Raw genomic sequence first — 19,330 nt, forward strand, 5'->3', positions numbered from 1 at the left:
AAAAACCGTTAAGCAAATGTCACAGCAGTTATAATTAGGTATAAGTAATTGTCTGAAACTTTAAAGAAACCAAATGTCCTTCAACTGCAGAATGGATAAATAAAATGTGGTACATCTGTACAATGAAATGCTACTCAGTAATTAAAGGAATAAACTGCTATGGAAAACTCAGCTATGCAGTTTTTTGGGGAGTTCCTAAAAAAATTGAATTTAGAATTACTACACGATCCAGCAATCCCACTTCTGGGAATATATCGAAACGAACTGAAAACAGGATCTCAAAGAGAAATTTTCACACCCATGTCCGTAGCAGCACTATTCATAATAGCCAAGAGGTGGAAGAAACCTAAGCATCTATCAACAGATGAATAGATAAAGAAAATGTGGTATATTAAAAAATGGAATAGTATTCAGCCCTAAAAAGGAGGAAATCTTATCATATGCTACAACATGGATGAACCTTGAGGACATCAAGCTATGTGAAATAAGCCCAGCCACAAAAAGACAAACACTGCATGATTCCACTTATATGAGGCATCTAAAGTAGTCAAATTCTTACAAAGTAGAATGGTGGTTACCAGGGGCTGGGGGAAGGGGAAAGGAGAGTTGTTATTCAATGGATACAGAGTTTGAGTTTTGCCACAGTGAAAAAGTTCTGAAGATTTATTGCACAACAATGTTTATCTGGTTAACACTACTGTACTGTACACTTACAAAATGGTTAAGATGGTAAATTTTATGCGTTTTTTTTTACCACAACAAAAAGAGGAATAAACTACAGACACAATGACCCTACTGATACAACAACATGGATGGTTCTCAAATGCATCATGGTAAGTAACAGGAAACAGACTCAAGAGGCTACTGACTGTATGATTCCATTTATATGATATTCTAGAAAATGTAAAACTATAGAGAAAGAAAACACGTCTGTGATTTCCAGGTCTTGGGGGTAGGGTGGAGGCTGACTACAGAGGGGCATAAGGAAATTTTCTGGGATGATGCAACTGTTTTATGTCCTGATCGTGGTGGTGGTGGTTACACAACTGCGTGCACTTGTCAAAACTTGAAGAACTGTACACTAGAAAAGGTGAGGAGCAGATAAATCACACAATGGTGATGCCGTTAATAGAAATCAGGAAGTGAGGAATTGCCAGTTTGGCAGGAAAGAATTTGATTTTGAAAATGGAAAATTTGTGATGCTGATGATGACATACAGGTAGACAGGATCAAAGGAAACTGTTGATTGGAGTAGTTGCAATTGTTGAGGGACAATGACCCTTGAAGACAAAAGTTCTGGGGGATACCTACATCTAGGCGGCGAGAGAAGGAAGAGAAGCCACCACAGATAAAGAAAACACAACCGAGAAGCAGGAGGAAAACCAGACGGTGCAGTGTCCCAGAAACCAAGGAAAGAGGAAATTTCAAGAGGAAAGGAGTGGTCTACCATCTTGAATGCCTCGGAAGGACGAGGCAGGATGAGGGCTGAGAAAAGCCAGTTGGACTGAACAATAGAGAAGTCAACATAGACTTTAATCAAAGAACTTGTACAAAGTGTGCAACACTGTACAATACGAGCTATGAGTAATTTCAAGTGTAGTAACATGCCAGTTTTGTTTGAATGGACTTAAAGAGTATGCAGACTTTAGTCAAACTCCATTTGGGCATTTGCTAGAAAGAGAACCTGATCTACAAGCAGGCAAGTCATTGCTTGTAGGTTTCAACACACACACGCACAGCACATTACATGCTTTTGGAAATATTCCCTGTCAACACCCAAAAGATTGTGCTGTCCTGGAAGTGAAACTTTGTGCAAATTTATCCATGCAATCAGTAACCATATTCCAAAGCTGCATTGTGTATGGATTATCCAGGTTTAGCCTTTATGTAGTACATACAATACAGTGTCTTTCAACGAGGAGAGAGAAATAGCACTGTGCTAGCTGCAGAGGCCTATGTAAATTTGCAGTCAAGTACTTGAGTGACGGATACCATGTGAGAAACACTAGTCCCTGTGCTGTTCGTGTTTGTCAGGGAGGAGGTGGAGTGGGGGGTGTGTGTATGCGTCTGTCGAAAAAGCTCAGAATCCCAACTCTTGCCTTGAACATCTAAAATTTCATCTCTTTTTTAAAAACAGCTTTGCTGAGTATAATTTATAGATCATAAAATTCACCAATTGTTAAGTGTATATAGTCAATAATGTTTAGTAAATTTATACAGTTGTACAGTTATCACAATCCAGTTTTCGATCACTTCAACACTCTAGAAAGTTCCCTCATGCCCATTTGTAGTCAATCCTCATTCCCACCCTCAGTCAGCCCCAGGCAACCACTGATTTGTTTTCTGTCTCTATAGTTCTGCCTCTTTCTAGAAAAGTCATAAAGTGGAATCATTTCTGCCTTCCATGGTGGTCTCCTCTCCTGGTTCTCCTACCGCTCTGATCTTCTCCCTCACTTTATATATGTATTTCTACTGAATTTTGGACTCTTAAATGCATACTCCCAGCCTTGATCCCTGCTATGGACTGAACTGTGCCCCCCGGAAATTCAAATGTTGAAGCCCTAACCCCCAATGTGATGGTACTTGAAGACAGGGCCTTTGAGAAGTAATTAGGTTTAGATGAGGTCATGAGGGTGGGGCCTCGTGACGGGATTAGTGCCCTTATAAGAAGAGACACTAGAGAACTTGCTCTTGTTCTCTCTTGGCCATGGGAGGACATCGAGAGAAGGTGGCTGCCTACAAGCCAGGAGGAGATCCCTCACCAGGGCCTGACTATGCTGGCACCCTGATCTTGGACTTCTAGCCTTCAGAATGGTTAGAAATAAATTTCTATTGTTTAAGCCAACCAGTCCATGGTATATTTTTACAGCAGCCCAAGCTGAGTGATACAACCTGTTTAACAATCTGCAGATCCACATTTCCATTTGCCTGATGGACTTCTGGGTCTGAATGGCCTACTCCCAAGTTAAACCCAGTAAGTTCAAGGCTCAACTTGTTATTTTTCTTCTTACTCTGCTTCTGTTCCTGTGCTTCACATATTTGTTATTGCACCAGGATTAACTCTGCTTATCTTTGGCTCTTATCAATTCCTTGATAAATACTGTTGATTCTACCTCTGAGAGGCTTCTCCTTCCATCTTTTCCTTTCCAGTCTCGTTTCTATGTAAGTTCTACCCCTCACTTTATCTTCCTGCTTCCATTCCTTTCAAGTCATCTTACAGAATGAAGAAGGATTGCGATCTAATCTGATTACATTTTTATGTTTCCACATGGCCAGAGAGTAAATTCCAGACTCTCCAGTTTGGTTTTCAAGGACCTCTATGATTTAATAGTATAAATATATTTTTCTCAAATTCTTCTTATAATGTCCCTCTGTGCCTTCCATTCTTGCCAAATCACCAATTATGTACTATGTGCTTAGAACTTTAAAGATGCTCATACCTTCCTGTTCCTTTGCCTCACCTGGATGGGTACTTCCATTCACCCGGCTGCCCAATTACAAACTTGCTATACTTTAAGGCCCGTTTCAGATGTCACCTCCTCCTTAATGTGTAAGGAGGTCTGGTGGATCTGGCTGTCCAGGTGAGTGTCTTGCCCATCCTCAGGGCTCAGGTGCATGCCCTTTGAAGCTTGTGTGGGGAGAGGAGGATGACGTTTGCAGATAAAAGAGGGAACTTTCCTAGGTAGGTGCAGGGACCATGCTCTCACTGCTAGGCCTGTCTCAGTTACAGCTTCCAGATTTCTCAAGGTGGAATTCCTGCCACCCTTGGGCTATGAGAGCCAGGGCTAATTCCAGTCCACTTGTGTCACAGTCACTGATGGTCATTTCTTCTCTTCCCTTCTAAGCTAAAACTCCTGAAAGATTGGGTTCATGCCTGGTTCAGCTCTGGGCTTCCTAAGGAGCCAGCAGGGTGCCCCTCTTGATAAATATTTTTGAATAAATGAGTGAATTTATGAAAATAAACTATGGGTACCTATCAGACAATCAAGTCCATTTTTACATGTGAAGAAAACTGAAATTAGTGCTGTGAATTTTTTATTTTTAATGAAGTAGAACTAAAACTACAAAGAAAGTTGGGTGTGAAAATAAGAGAAGAAAGTCAGGCATGATCAGTACATTACCACATCTGACTTGGTGGTAAACTTCTGAGTTTGCAGACTTTCCAAAGCCATCCACTTCACTGGCAGTTTTGCACCTGTCTTGTTGTGTACACTGTAGTATTCTTTATCATACATATCTCTGGCAAGGCCAAAGTCAGCAACTTTGACAGTGAATTTTTCATCCAGCCTACAGAAAGGACAAAAATTATTACTGGTGGCTGAAACAGAATAATTTACAATGATGATGAATATCTATAAATTAGAACAAGCGGCTTCAGTATTTGAAGTCTATGACTTCTGAAGGGAGCGTTTCATCTGGCTTCTATTGACTAATGCTAAATTATAACAGAATTCTTGAATAAAAATGTTTGACATTTACATTACAAATTCAACAGGCCAAGAAAAGAGATCATGCATGGTATGGCATAAGAAAATCCTTTTTTGCTTTAATGGAGAATTGGAGAAGTAGCATAGCTGTCTCTCCTCCCAGCTTTCCTTGGCTACTAAATAGAGTATGCCAAGTGACTACCCAAGCAATCACCAGTCTTCACTTGTCAACTTATTAGCAATACTCAGTTTTATGCGAGAGCCTGACATGCGGCTGTTATTTTAGTTTTCCATTCTCAAATGGGCTAGGTTAACACATAAAACTCACATACCTCACCACTGAGATATTATAGAACTAGGATACACAATAGAGCATCGAAGAAAAACAGCGAGGTTCAACAAAAATCAATTTCTGCTGACTGGGGCTATGCATCCTTTGTTCAAGCTGGCTTTTATGTTGTTACATTGACCAAAACCAAGGTGGGAAATTAATAGCACAGCTCTTTCATTCACACATACCGTAAGTCATGAATCAGTGCTGTGCAAGGGAAAGCACTGAATCAATTACAAACTGTTGACTGTTGTGTCATACAGTCAGGCAGCCAGACACAAATAAAGTTCTTTGTATATTCATTCCCAAATACCATTTTTGGTAGGGCTTCTGCAGGCCAGTTTCAAATCCACTCTTGGGAAGTTGCAATATATTGGTATTTGTGTTACCAGCCCTCTCCTTTTCACTGTATAATGCCGGAGATCAAATTCTCCCTCCCAAACACTAATGCAGTGTGAAACCACAAGGCTGGGGGCTACTGGTGGGAAGGCCCAAGAAAAGCAAACGTACACAGCAGCTGTTTAAGACCCCCTATGGAGAATCCCTTTTTACATTCTCTGTTTGATAAAGCCTGAAAGCCCCGCCTACATCCCCAGGGTTTATACATGGATTTAAAACTGTAACGGAAATAAAGGACTTTTGCATAAGAAGAGAAAACAGCTCACTAGCATAGAACAGTGGGAAACAGATTGCTGCTTGTCACTTAATTTGGACGCAGGCACAGACATTCTAATACTTACATACAGTTTCTTGCAGCCAAGTCTCTGTGGACAAACTTTTTGCTTGCAAGATATTTCATGCCTTTGGCTACTTGAAGACCAAAGCCAATAAGATCTTTTACAGTTGGGTTCTGCAATCAAAGCGAGTTGGAAAAGCATAAGCTAAGTATCTACTGTTCTAAATTCTGATCTTAGAATTCTGAAATGTTTATTTATAAAAACTATCTAGTCTCAAAAAATAACTTATACCCTATTGATTGCATCAACCATTTATCTATTATTGAATGCAAAGCACCGGGTTAAATGTTTGTTAAAAAGTATGGCTAATTCTCATACACTTCTGTAAGGCAGGTGTTACAGGCTCCATTTTCCAGACGGGGAAATGGGAGTGTTTTAAAATATAGGTTTTATTAATCTTCAGGTATGATGAGGCCAACACATCAGGAGACAATTGAAAAGATAATTTGCTATTCGCAGATTCCAAGAGGAGGGGACATATCATGTCAGGCCAGGCCACACGGGGAAGCACTGGGGATGGGCGGGAGGCGGAGGGAGTGAGGGGAAACAAGGGCATGAGCCTTTATTGCAGTTTCCATGGGAAGAAACGAGTTAGGTAGGGAAATTAGGTTTAGGATTGGCTAATTGAATAATTTCCACTGGCTCTGGGGTATAAGGGCTGTCCTTAGGAGTCTGATACTTGCCCTGGGGTGATTAGGGTAGGTGGATTGGGGCCCAGAGTGTGAGAGGCCAATAAAGGAGGTGGCTAGAGTCTGGGCTCTTGATTGGTTGATCTGCATATGAAAGGAAGGCAAGTTGTTAACCGTCTCCAGCAATTAGCTAGCCCTGGGAGGGGCATTCCCTCCGGGTCAGCAAGGCCCCAGAGGTCAAAGCATCAGAAACCCATCGTTAACACGGGAGGCTCAGGGCGAGACCAAACCACTCAGATGGTAAGTGGTGGAGTTAGGATTTTAACCTAAGTCTGTTAGGCAGCAAAGGCTACACCGCAGTGACATCGGTTACATCTGAAGCCCTCCTGCTGGTCCCAAAGCACCAGCCCACAACTCCAGAGGTCTCTGGACCCACACGGAGAATAGGATACCCCATTCTCCGCAAGCTCCAGCCACAAAATTGTCCGGACAGAGGAACGGCTTTAGTAACTATAAGAACTGTATCTGAAATGATATAGATCCCACTCAGGCTGGCAGCCCTGACCCGGGCCCGGCTACTAGAACAGGGTGTCTCCTCAGCTGCCCCTATGGAGTTCGTAAGTGCAAGAGGTAGTCCGTGGGGACCCTGGAAGAAGGGCTGCAGAGAGAAGCCAGTTCCTTGGGGTTTAGGCCTCACTTTAAGGCACATCTGTGTTCGTGGTTGTCATTAGTATTGACTCCTTGGGTTCAAAAAAGGCCATGACACTATTCCATACTGGATAATAGTAAATCTCTATCATGCTTTAACCCCGGGGGAATAACACCCTAGAGAAGGTAGCACATCCAACCAGATTAATTCACCAGGGTAATGACAAGAGTTAACGTGGGAAAGTGGGATCTGTCAGGACAGCTTTGTGCCTTGTAAGGTAAATTCACCTTATCAGCAAAATATTCACTGCCAGGGAGTGTTGTATTCTTTTGGCTGAATGCAAAATATTTCTTTACTGTTCCAAAGCTTATTTTCTCTGAGAACTTGACCCCATATTTATGAAGTTGTTTTTGATTAACAGTATAGCTGCTCCATTAGCTCCCATGGAGAAGGAGCCCGTGAATTCAGTTTTGGGGACTCCGTCCCCCACCCTGCCTGGCCCTGGCCCAGTCAAAACTTGCTTACCCGTTAGGTCCTGGCATAAATGTCTTAGAGAAAATTCCCACTTGCAAGAGCCTAAGCAGGTTTTTTTACAACCCTGGGCTCATTCATTCAACAAGTATTTACTGAGAGCTATGTGCCCAATGCTATTTCAGGTATTAGAGCCACAGCAGTGAACAAAATACACAAAACCCCCTGCGCTCATGGGCTTGCATTCCAATGGGATTGAGTGTGTACACATGTATATGCATATGCAGACATATATACATATACAGCTATTATTTATTTGCTTATTGTCTGGTAAAGCACTATTCAATAGAAAAATAATGTAAGCCACATATGTAATTTAAAATTTTCCAGTAACCGTATTAAAAAAGTAAAAAGAAACAGGTGAAATTAATTTTCACAATATATTTTTGAACCCAACACAGCCAAGATAGTATTATTTCAACATGTCATCAATATAAATAATCATTAATGAGATAGTTTACCTTATTTTTAAAAAATGATATATTCAGAATCTGGGATGCATTCTACACTTATGGCACATTTCAATTTGAAATAGCCACCTTTCACACATGACTTGCGGCCATAGTATTGGACAGCTCAGGCCTGATGTATCAGATGATGCTAAGTGTGAGGGAGGAAAACAGAGCAGGGGAAAGAAGGCTGGAGGGTGGGTGGGTCTGCTGCAATTTTAAATAGATCAGGGAAGCCTCATTATGAAGATGACATTAGGGCAAAGAGCTGAAGATGAGGAAGTGAGTATGTGGATATTTGTGGGAAGAGTGTTCCAGGCAGAGGGAATAGCAAGTGCAAATGTCCTCAGGTAAGAGAGTGGGTGACAAGTACAAGAAACAGCAAGGGACTCATTTGTAATTAATTCTTCAATGTCTTCCGAAGTTAAAATTCGATATGGGCTGTTTTGCCTCTGTTTCTCCTGCACTGTGCTCAGTTTCTGGCAGGTAGTAGGAACTCAAAGATGACTAAACATGCTTATCAGGGGTAAGGTAGAACAAGGCTGCTTGCAGGGCAGGTAAGAATCATTGCTCCCGGAAACCATTCCAGGTATCACTATTTCCCACCAGGATAGAAGATTTTGAGGTACATTTGAACAGCGCCAACATTCTACATGTGCATGTGTGGCTAATAGCTTTTTAAAATTCTCAAAGCAGGCCCATTCTGAAGGGATGGGTGGCTTACAGCTAGCTCACCAGTTAGTAAGCTTGGCAGTATACGTACATGCGTCTCATTTCGAATGAAATTTCGAAGATCTCCATGTTTCATGTATGGTAGGACCACCAGGGGAGACCCTTCGCTTCGCAGGCAGATGCCCAAGAGTGACAGGACATTGGGATGGCTGAAATCTTTCATGATGATTCCTTCAGTAAGAAACTGGGAAACTTCTCCTATGTCAGTGATTCCTGAGAAATCCAGTGGTGGAGACATTAACTTCATTATGGAGGAATGAATACTTTGTCAAGTTTAGATAGGAAGATTAACGAAATGTAAAACCATAGAGCTGACATTTTGTCCTGAGGCCTCAACCTCAGCATGTTCTTTTCACAATACATCTGAGTGAATGATGTCACCTTGCACCGTACCTTCAAGTCACCACCTACACCCACTTTTGTAAGATAGAGTCCAGTTTGCCTCATAGAAACTTAGTCCAATGTTTTTACTTAGTTTTCACATAGACTGTCCCTTTATTTACCTCTTGGTCACACTTTCAACAAAATTAATCATACAGAAGACTGTTCAGCATGGAGATTTATATTAAAAAAAACTGAAATAGTTGTAGCAATAATATATCTTGCAGGCAAGCTTTCCATTTGTTCATTTAAAGCTTATTAATCCCAATATGTTTGCAATATAGCTGGTTCACATTTTTCAGGCTGCTGCAAATTGTAAGTAGAAAATTAGAGACGGAAGTAGAAAAAGCAAGCATGTGAGACCTCTCAACAAAGGTGGAGCCAGGAACACTCTAGTATGTGGAGTATGTTGGGTTGTATAAGGTAGTAATTTATGGCCATAATTATAGCTCTTGGGTCATCAATAAAGATTTAGTTTATGTTTGGAAGCATTCTCTTTTTCTTAAACAGAGTATGCATTTCATCTTAAAAAGATTTTCTCAATAACCACTAAAATTTTAAGAAATGTTGCAGCATTTAAAAGGGGGTAAGTTTCAGTTATTTAGGAAGTTCATTTATGTGGAATACCTCATTCCCCAAAAATGCGGATAAATGAGGTATTACCATACTTCTGATTTTTCAATTTTCTGCCAGCATATTTTTCTCCTGTTTGTCTTATTTCACTTTTTATCTTTTTAATGGAAGCTGTGGTTAAAAAATAATTATAGTAATGCCTCTGGGTAATATGAGTCATTACTACTGTATGTGCCAACATGCTTCCAATAGTTTCCATAAATGTCACTTGCAAAACAAATATTAAAGCCAAACAGTTAAATGATAGTTCATCCAAGAACCTAATTTCTCTCACATTCTTACTTATGAGTGCTCTGAGGGATAATTTCAGAGAATATATTACAACAGGAGTTTAGAACAAACAAAGTTTTCAGGATTAGACCCATAATTTTGACAGTGGCTGAATTTTCTGCAAGGGAAAGTGTAAATCAACATTTTATTATAAGCTATTTGTTAGTCTGTGAACCGCCAAAAGTATCATCCACTGTTAAGTAAAATTTAACTTACTATTTAAGGATTTCACAGCACAGTGAATTTTCTTGCCATCATTGTCCAGCAAAGTCCCATGATACACACAACCAAAATGCCCTGTGTGAAAGAGGGAACTTGGTTAGTGCTGCATAATGTTCATGCAATAATTATTTGTCAAGCCCTTCATGGCCTTCATGGCCTTTTTTCTATATGGCAAAAAGTGCATTTTAAAAATACTTTTGATTAACAACACCACTCTGTGTGTGTGTTTGCGTATACATGTAGATGCAACACATTTCACCCAAGGATATAAGCAATATGATTATTATATGATAAAAGCTATAGGTGATATGACTGTTATTAAAGGCTAATATAACAAAATATTCAACCATAGTGGAACCAGTGAAAGCAGGAATAACATCTGCCTCATAAAAATAGTTGTTATTTTTAAGGATTAAATCATATTTTTCAAATATGGAAATAAAGTTTTACTGACATGAAAACAATGTAACAAAATAAGTTCCCTATATTCCAATAAACTGAAATGAAACAAAAATGTTACCACCGGAAATAAGATTGGTATTATAGAATAAGGATTTCCCCCATTAGTCACCGGTTAATACGTAACCCAGGTTGGCAGAAACTGAAAGGCAGTTGCTCAAATGAAGCAAATTCACTCTGAGTCATTTCACCCAGTTCTCTCTGGCTTTAACCACATCATCTTCCCAATGGTCGCCTTTCATCCAGTGGCAGTAATTTTCCCCAGAGGTGCCAAATGTCTGATAGCTGTGTAAGTCATTAATTAATTCATCCTTCTAGCTAAGACACCCTGAGTGCCTGGTATGTCAGGCATTAGGCTACCCTCTGGTAATGCAAAGGTGAACAAAATAAAACCTTGTGCTCTTGAGTGCTCACATTCTCCTGGAGCAAAACATATAAATAAATAGTAGCTAATATTTACAAAATCATTAATAATTATTACTTTAAAAGAGAAATAATTGCCATTTGAGCCCCGTTCATGATAAAAAATTCTCATTTTACAATGTGTAGAATTAGAACACAATTAGTGAGGCCACACACTCTAAAATTGGTGCAATTACTGGGATTTATAGGCTCATAACGGAACTACATATTACTCTGACGTGAGACATGGAAACATGTTTGGTAACAGTGAAATCATTCTTTGGGAAGAAGCATGGTAAGGAACGTACTCCAGAGTGTGTGATAGAGGAATGTGTGGATGCTGCCACCTGAAAATGAGAAGGCCTCAAGTTCACATAAGGCAAATCATCCCATCAGCTCCTCCTGCATCGCGCTGGCAGATGCCTGTGCAACCTCTTGCAGCATATACAGAAAATAAAAGGGATCAGAGGCCATTCAGTATTAAGGGCAAAAGCTTTTTGGAAATACAAGAGAAGAGTGGAGTTCAGTTCCTGGCTTCTGGTTGGCTTCTTTTCCTGCTAAACATTTCCTCAAATACTGTTTATGCTAGCTGTGATTACTGCCTTGGCTAGCTTATTACAAATATTCATTCCTCTTTGTATAAAGAAATTGGAGTGCATTGTGGAGATGATATATGTTGCTTCAGATCAGGGAATGCTATAAATTCCCTGTCTTCTGATGCTGTCCAGCAGTGTACACACTGCTATAAACCAGGTATCATAGAGTTTGTCGTAAAAGAGAGACAGGAGAGAGATATGAGTGAAAATATTAGAACTTAAAAGAATGATTTTTTTAGAAGAAAGTAGATGGCACCTTCCAAGAAACCATAGTTGCCAGTATAACCAAGATGAAGAAGAAATGTGATTTAGTTCTTGTATGTTTGGGAGGTTATCCCATTGCTTCCACGCACAGGGGCAAATCCCTGTGGATATGATTTGCAGGGCTGCAGAACCCAAATCAGGCACACTGGTTATCAGTGCTCACCATTGTCTAAGTTCCTAATCTGCAAAGGCAGAAGATAAAGTGCTTACTGGAAAATCGTATTTAACAAAAAGCTGAGTGGAAATACTTACCTCTTCCTATGACTTCATTGAAATGCACAATCAGGCTACTGGGCCCAATCACAACGTGCTGCACTGCCTGGACCAGCTCTGGATTTAGAGCACTGAGGTCAATGTGGACAGTATTTTGCAGTAATGGACTGGATATATCAGAGTCCCCACTAGTTAGGATGGGGGACAGGTCTGTCAGAGGATACTGCACTTGTCTGCATGATCCATTCTGAGATGAGTTAGGAAACTGGTCTGCAAGATAAAGCAAAATTCTTAGAGAACAATAGTGACACCTCACTTAACAGGGACTGCAACAAGGCCAGCAAACTGAATGAACAATAAAGCTTGAGTTTTTACAACTAAATAAATGGTGGTTATATCATTGAATGTGGCTAGGAAGAGCCTTTACAAAGAAGTCAGCTTGATAAAAATGTTAATACATTGGGAAAAGATGCGGCTTATAGACACAAACATTTTACAAAATGTTTACAGATTTTCTTTTAAGTAGACTAAGTGTTAACTTTGAAAGCTTGTTTACCTTCTTCATTTCCTTAAACATTTCTCTTTTAATCAGTAGCAAAAGCCATGCTTGAAGTTTATTTTTGAATATGCTACGTCCTTAAGAATGGGAAGCAGCAAAGGTAGTTAAGCAACTGCCGAGTCTCACAAAAATCCAGCTCAAATGTAAGAAAATGAAAAAGATGCGTTTTGAGGGATTACTATTTATTAATGGAATTAATTACTATTGTGTAAAACCTATGTGGATTCCTGGCTGAGGAAGAAAAAAATACGTATGATTAGAAATAAATAATGGGCTACACTTCCAGAACTGAAAGCTTTTCACATTAGTGGTAAATTCTCCACTGTGTGGTAATGGTGCAGTGGATTTACTGTTACTGTTGTCTAGAGAGGGCAGGTTACAGCTGGGTTGGTATACCATCCCACTGTGCAGAGGACAGCGCTTGGAAAGGGGTGCGCATTCCTTAAAAGTTGATCTTTAAAACAAAAGCTCTGTAAGAGCCTCAGGCAAAGTTCCCTTTCACAAGGAGAAACTTTTTTCATTTCAGGAAGAAGGAATTGTGCTGAAAGTAAATTTTTAAGTGCCAAAGAGGGCAAGGAAGCCACCAGTTGCTTTTCCCTCCCCACTGAGATCCATACATATCAAGGAGGGGGCATCACAACCGCAGCAGCTGACTTGAAGATGAAGTAGGCATGGTATCGACATGTATTAGTAGACAACGCAGGGAGAGGGTTATGTGGGAGAGTCCCTGTTGGCACCAAAAGATGATATTGTTTGTAAAAGGGCAGGGGAATCAGAATTTGAGAGAAAGGCATAAAAAGAAAGCTGATGGCATACTGACTATTCCGAACCCCACTTAAGCATTTTTAGTATTTTCCACAGTGAACAGTTGGATTGATAATAAATGAACTTGCCCAGAGCAGTGAATCTCAAAAGTGGTTCCAGAAAAGCTTTGGGTGGCACCTACAGTCACAGTAGTCACTAGCCAGAAATATGGCGGATGCAACCTTAAAGGAAAGATGTGGAACATCAGGGAAATACTGAAATGCTGAGTGGAGGAGTGAAGCAGGGAGCCGAGCTGGGTGCCTGCTCCTTTCATCCCAAACCCCTCCCAGGGGGCTGGAAATCCAAGTGAACCTCTCTAAACTCAGTTTTCATTTTCACTTCCCAAACCTTTGCACCTGGAGATCAGGGTTCTGAACTGTCAGGGGTGCAGAGACTGAGGCAAGTCCTTGGTGAGACAGGGAAAAAAGTCCTTTGTCATGAAAATTCTACTGACCCTTAGCTAAGTTCAAACGTGCAGAAACCAAGTGAGCCATCAATGTGTGGCACTGGTGTCAAACCACAGAGAGTTCTAGATCTCCACGGAAAAGACCGATGAGAAGCCTGCCCCATCAGATACAGAGAGCAAAGCTCTGCAGTTGCCTCTTCCTTAGGTTCTGGGTGTGCATCTATTTCCTCATTCCTCTCCCTGGATGACTGCATTTTGCCTATTTTATTTCTCCACGTCTCAGGAGCAGGCTCAATGTAGAAAAGAAGATTAGAACTCAACTTTGTCAGCAACAAAGACAGACGTTTGCTGAGTAGAGAGGTTGAAGGAAGATTAAATAAGCTTTAAAAAAATTATTGTGACTTGTAATGATCTCAGATTAGAGCTATTAAATGTATATATAAAATACTAAATAGATCTAAGTTTCAAAACAATAGACTAGGTTTGATTTGTCCATATTATTAAAGGAATGGATTTTTAAAGGTGAATGGAATCATGTGGACAAAGGGAACGTTTACTACATGTATCTCTATAGAAATAACATAAACTTAAAAAAATAAGAGGCAGTGAGTATTGAAAAAGTTAAAATGTCAAGTGCTTCATTACTCTTATACTTGTTTGGGTGAGCACCTGCTAACTTTTCCAGTATCTTTAACAGTCTGTGACTCATTTTATTTGTCCAATGGTAAATATTCAACCAGGAAAATGCTTGTACTTGACTCACGTCCTGTAACTTCTAAAGATAATGCAACTGATACAATACGGACATTCTGCGTTTACCAGGAGATTTTAAATAAAACATTGTGAAAAGCTCTGATTAACTTGATCATTACTGGGCCTAGTGTTTTACAAAGCAGATAATGTTGAATCCTCCTTTTTTAATAGAATAATTGAAGGTTTTTCTTGGATAAGTCTCAAAATATGTTTAAGTCCTGGAATGCTATACATAACAGGCTATGTACTAACGCTTCATGAAAATGCTTCAAAGGATTACTAACAGTATAGTTTAAATGTTTGGGCTTCAACAGGTAACAAAGGTAGCATTCCAATTTATATTTAAACACATATATGTTTTATAACTTAACTCTTCCTGAGTTAAGGGAGCTGAGAGAGCTTCACAATTTCTTAGCATCATATTCAGATGATAAACAAGTTACCTTTGTTCAAATGATTTAAAAATTAACCTTTTGGTGAGAAGAGAGTTTAAAGACTCTAAAATTATAATGTAATATATACATGGGTTCATTTAAAAATAAGAGCCATGTAATTCTTTGTCAAATTAAATACTTCTTTGGCAGAGGTAGATACTTCTTTAATACTTTTATAAAAATGTAAAGGCAAAACCAAAAATAAACAACAATGCCACAACCCACTGAGGTATATGTATAGGTATTTCTCAGAACAATAAACTGAAATATACCTTCTGGAAAAGTAGCTCGGTAGTCTACAGATTCATTTGAAACCATTTCTGTAGTTGGGCTTACACTTCGGGCACTTACAAGCCTATCCAAATGAGGAGTGTGTACTCTTGCATCATAGCGAACTAATTCACTGCCCAGATCTTAAAACAGAGAGAAAGAAAGAGCTTGTTAAAGACTTGGCTATCATGGGTCCCAGTAGACTTTGACCCAGTGCCCAGAATTCACGGTTTTATGGATTGCATATAAGACAGCACACATGAATCTATGATGATTTTAAACTGTAATGGCTGCATTCTTAAGGTAACTTCTAGAGAGAAACAATAACAACAAAAAAATGCACCTTTAATTTGCTTTCTCTTTTTCATCCACAGGAAAAGCCCGAGTAGTACTAAGAGTATTATTGATATTGAGACAACACCAACAATCAATCCTGTGAAATTCTGATCTGGTTGAACTATTACTTTTCCAAGGATGGTTGAAGAAACTGCTTGCTTCCACTAAAAATGATAAACAAAGAAAAGTCAGAATTTAGCCATGATAGATATTTGTACTACACAGGTTGAAGCACAATCTCTTTGGGCCCCAAACACCAGGTGGTTATTACCACTCTAGAAATTGCCTTCAGGATAATAAGAGATTCCTGAATTCTGCTTTGGTGTTCAAATAATTAGAGTATACTGATCCCCAAAGTCTTATATGACACTTAGCTGTTTGTATTTGTAACTAGGTATTAGGGATGAAAAGACAAATAAAAAGCAGGAACTGAAGTCCAGAAGGGGAGACAGACAAATTAATGATTATAATACAATGTGGCAGATACCACAGAAGTATGGCTAAATAGTAAAGAGCAGAGACAATGACACACTAATTCTGTCCTGGAGGGTGGGATGGAGGGCAGAGAAGACTTCCTGTAAGAGGTAAACAATCATATTGTGATTATAGGACAATGAAGTCTCAGAATATTTTAATTTCAGTTTTGATGTACAGAAGAAATATTTGAGGTCTTCTCTGCCTCTAATATTTTATGATTTTTAGGATTCATGGTCCTTCTGAAATTCCAAGTCTAATCTCATGACTCAATCTTAGATTTTCTAATTTTGTTTTATATTTTCCATTTCATAACTTTTTGGAAGACTTTGGGAACCCTTTAAAAATCACTTACTCTTAGGTAAACAAAATGTGGTATATACATAGTGGAATATTATTCATCCATAGAAAGGAATGAAGTACCGACACACGCTACATGAATGAACCTTGAAAACATTATGTTAAGTAAAATAAGCCAGACACAAAAGAGTATATATTGTATGACTCCATTTACATGAAATATCTAGGCAAATTTATAGAGACAGAGAGCAGATTAGAAGTTACCAGCTCAGAAAGGAGGGAATGTGGAGTTACTGCTTAATAGTTATAGAGCTTCTGTTTGGGGTGATGAAAAACTTTTGGAATTAGATAGTGGTGATGGTTATACAACACTGTGAATTAAGACCACTGAATTGTATATTTAAAAGTGGCTAAAATGTCAAATTTTATGTTATATAACCATAATTTAAAGAAGGTAACAGTATAATATACCAGGACCCATTGAACTGTGTACTTTAAATGGGTAAACTATATGGTATGTAAATTACATCACAATAAAGCTGTTAAAGGAAGAAAAAGAATGAAAAACACTCACTCTGGTTCTAGATTATCTGATTTGGCTGTCTACATGAAAGAAATTATTGAAAAATGGCTTAATCGTTATTTTACTTTGCCCAGTGTATAATTTTTTTCTTATGGGACTCCATGAATTTGTGCTCATGGTAGCAGGCAGTGGTACAACGGGCTCTGGCCTCCTGGGGTTGTGGGAGGTGGGGAAAGGGACAGTCTTAGGTGTGTCCTTATCCCTCCTGAGAATTACAGCAAATTTTGGGAAGAGTGTGGCATGATGGAGAAGCTCCATGTGTGGGTGGAAAGGACTTTCGAGACCCACCCTCCTAAGGTTGGTGAAGGAGACAGCGTTACAAAAAAACCTCACTGTTTCTAAAATAACAACTGGGGATGAAGGCTGAGCTGATGAGCCAAAGCCAACACATAGATGAGCTTTAATGATTTATTTTAAGCCTGCAAGTGACATAATTACACTGGCTTCCTTATTTACATCAGGAGAGGAATGCAGGAATCCCACCTCTATATTTAGCTCGCTGTTCAATTTCAGCAGGTCATTGGGGACCGTGCATAAAACGGCTTCAGAATGTGAGTGGATATTCTCACAGCTCTTATTTCCAACTTTTAATACTTCACCTTTAACTGCTTCAGGGTCAATATCGTTTCCCTGGAAGAAAAAAAAAAGGGGTTGTTAACACTTCACAGTTTTGCAGGAATGCTAACAATGGTGAAGGAATATAAATATACTGCAAACGTGGGCCAAGTTGTTTGCCAAGGCGTATGATTTTATGATGCTAATTTTCATGGGAATTGGCATAGTTGAAGGGGAGCATGACCATTCCAGGGCACTGATTAGTCAGGAATTACAGCATATAGCTTTTCCATCAAATCGGATATTAGAGAAAAGGAAAGAGATTCATGTTTCACATCCTTATGATGAATGACGTCTTAGCCTTAATCATCTTATTGTTGTCTTCAGGGGGTATCGATGTTTGGCAAAAAGAAGCAACTTAGAGACTTAGTTGTTGCACTGCCCAACACTGCCTAATGCAGAGATTCTCAGCCTTTACTTCGCTTTTAGAATCACCCTGAGAGCTTTAAAAAATACTGATACTCTGGATCCCGTCTCCAGAGATCTGGTGTTAAATCATTGCTAATGTATTCACTGTGTGTTATTTTATGTTAATACATTCCTTTTCTGTTTGAGTTGGGCAGTTTCTTTTCATCCTTCTTGCACACTTGAATCCTATACATAAATGAATTCATTTTTGAAGAAATTCCTGTGAGATGCTGTATGACCATCACTATGATTTGAGACCACAATGACATTATTTTGAACAATTACATAGTTACATGAGGATTTTTTAAAAAAAATTACTCAATTTGACATATTTAGTTAACTGGAGTTACCATCAGGCATTTTAAAAACATCAATGCTTTGTTGAAGAAACCAATAATTAGTCTTGGGAAAGAAGTGCAAATATAGCTACAGTTTCTCATAACAAGACTTAATGAGTACAGTTATTTACTGAACAGGCTATTACTTTGAGGGGAGATATATAGAAACATACTACTATTTTTCTTACAGACAAAGAACAGCCAGTAATAACTATGGTACTGCTACTTTGTTTTACATAATCTTTAATACTTGGCAAACTCCATTTACATACATTGTCTCATATGGATCTCAATAGATTGGTAGGTCAGGTATTATTCTAGGACAAGAAGTTGGAAGAAAATACTTCTTTATAACTTGAAGTTGGAGTTTAAGAAAAACACGGATATAGACAAACCCTATCCTTATATTTCTAGAGGCAGTATGTGTAGTCCATTGACCCAGGTCAGCCTCACAGGGCAACTCAACATAGAAGCACATAAATCTGATAGGTCACTTTGGGCCTTCAAATGACAACTTGTTGGTTAGGTCTGAGGACAGCTAACGCCCTTACATATTGGAGGGAATTCAGGGAATGACAAAGAAAAGAGATTAAAGAGCTGGAGGGCTTGATTTATGAGGGAAGGACTAAAATGTGTCTTGCTTGCTTAGGTAATAACTAAAGTTGGGGGAAGGGATGAGCATACTGCATTTCCATTTCTAATACTTATTTTTGAGGCTTAGGATCTTGGATGTTGCGTAAAGCCTTCTCTAAAACAAAAACAAATCACACAACCACACAACTGAATCCCTTTTCATATGTAGCTACCAAAGAACTCAGGGTAAGTAGTAATTTATAAAAGAGATTACTATCAGCTTTGTATATGTAACTGTTTTAAAGGCCTAAAACCCAAGATATGATACAAATGATACTGGTAGCCCACTACTATATATCAGAGGGATCCAAATCGGGAAAAATAAAAGCAGATATAGGCTAACTTTTGCCATTTAAAATAAACATAGCTTTATTGAAATGTGAAAAAATATATGTTTAGAACTTCTAGTATTAATTTTATTATTACTTATTACTGAATATTAACTATTATTAAATAGAAGAACATATTTATAAAATCAGCTCAGTTTTTTGT

General features: G+C 38.9%; 1 protein-coding gene across 4 annotated transcripts in view; it reads right to left on the reverse strand.

The window, feature by feature from the left end:
• MET (MET proto-oncogene, receptor tyrosine kinase) overlaps positions 1–19,330 on the reverse strand; it is a 105,277-nt gene that overhangs the window by 6,713 nt on the left and 79,234 nt on the right. For 3 of the 4 annotated variants that reach the window (XM_045564000.1, XM_045563999.1, XM_045564002.1), the window contains 8 exons: positions 17,328–17,474; positions 15,495–15,651; positions 15,154–15,294; positions 11,965–12,195; positions 9,986–10,066; positions 8,517–8,698; positions 5,499–5,608; positions 4,122–4,287 (listed from right to left, as the gene is read on the reverse strand). In XM_045564000.1, the coding sequence (XP_045419956.1) occupies positions 4,122–4,287; positions 5,499–5,608; positions 8,517–8,698; positions 9,986–10,066; positions 11,965–12,195; positions 15,154–15,294; positions 15,495–15,651; positions 17,328–17,474 (1,215 nt within the window). The remainder of the gene's footprint in view (positions 1–4,121; positions 4,288–5,498; positions 5,609–8,516; positions 8,699–9,985; positions 10,067–11,964; positions 12,196–15,153; positions 15,295–15,494; positions 15,652–17,327; positions 17,475–19,330) is intronic. The other variant, XM_045564001.1, reaches the window with a different exon arrangement.

The sequence above is a fragment of the Lemur catta genome, chromosome 11, assembly GCF_020740605.2.
Source record: "Lemur catta isolate mLemCat1 chromosome 11, mLemCat1.pri, whole genome shotgun sequence".
Classification (NCBI taxonomy): Eukaryota; Metazoa; Chordata; class Mammalia; order Primates; family Lemuridae; genus Lemur; species Lemur catta.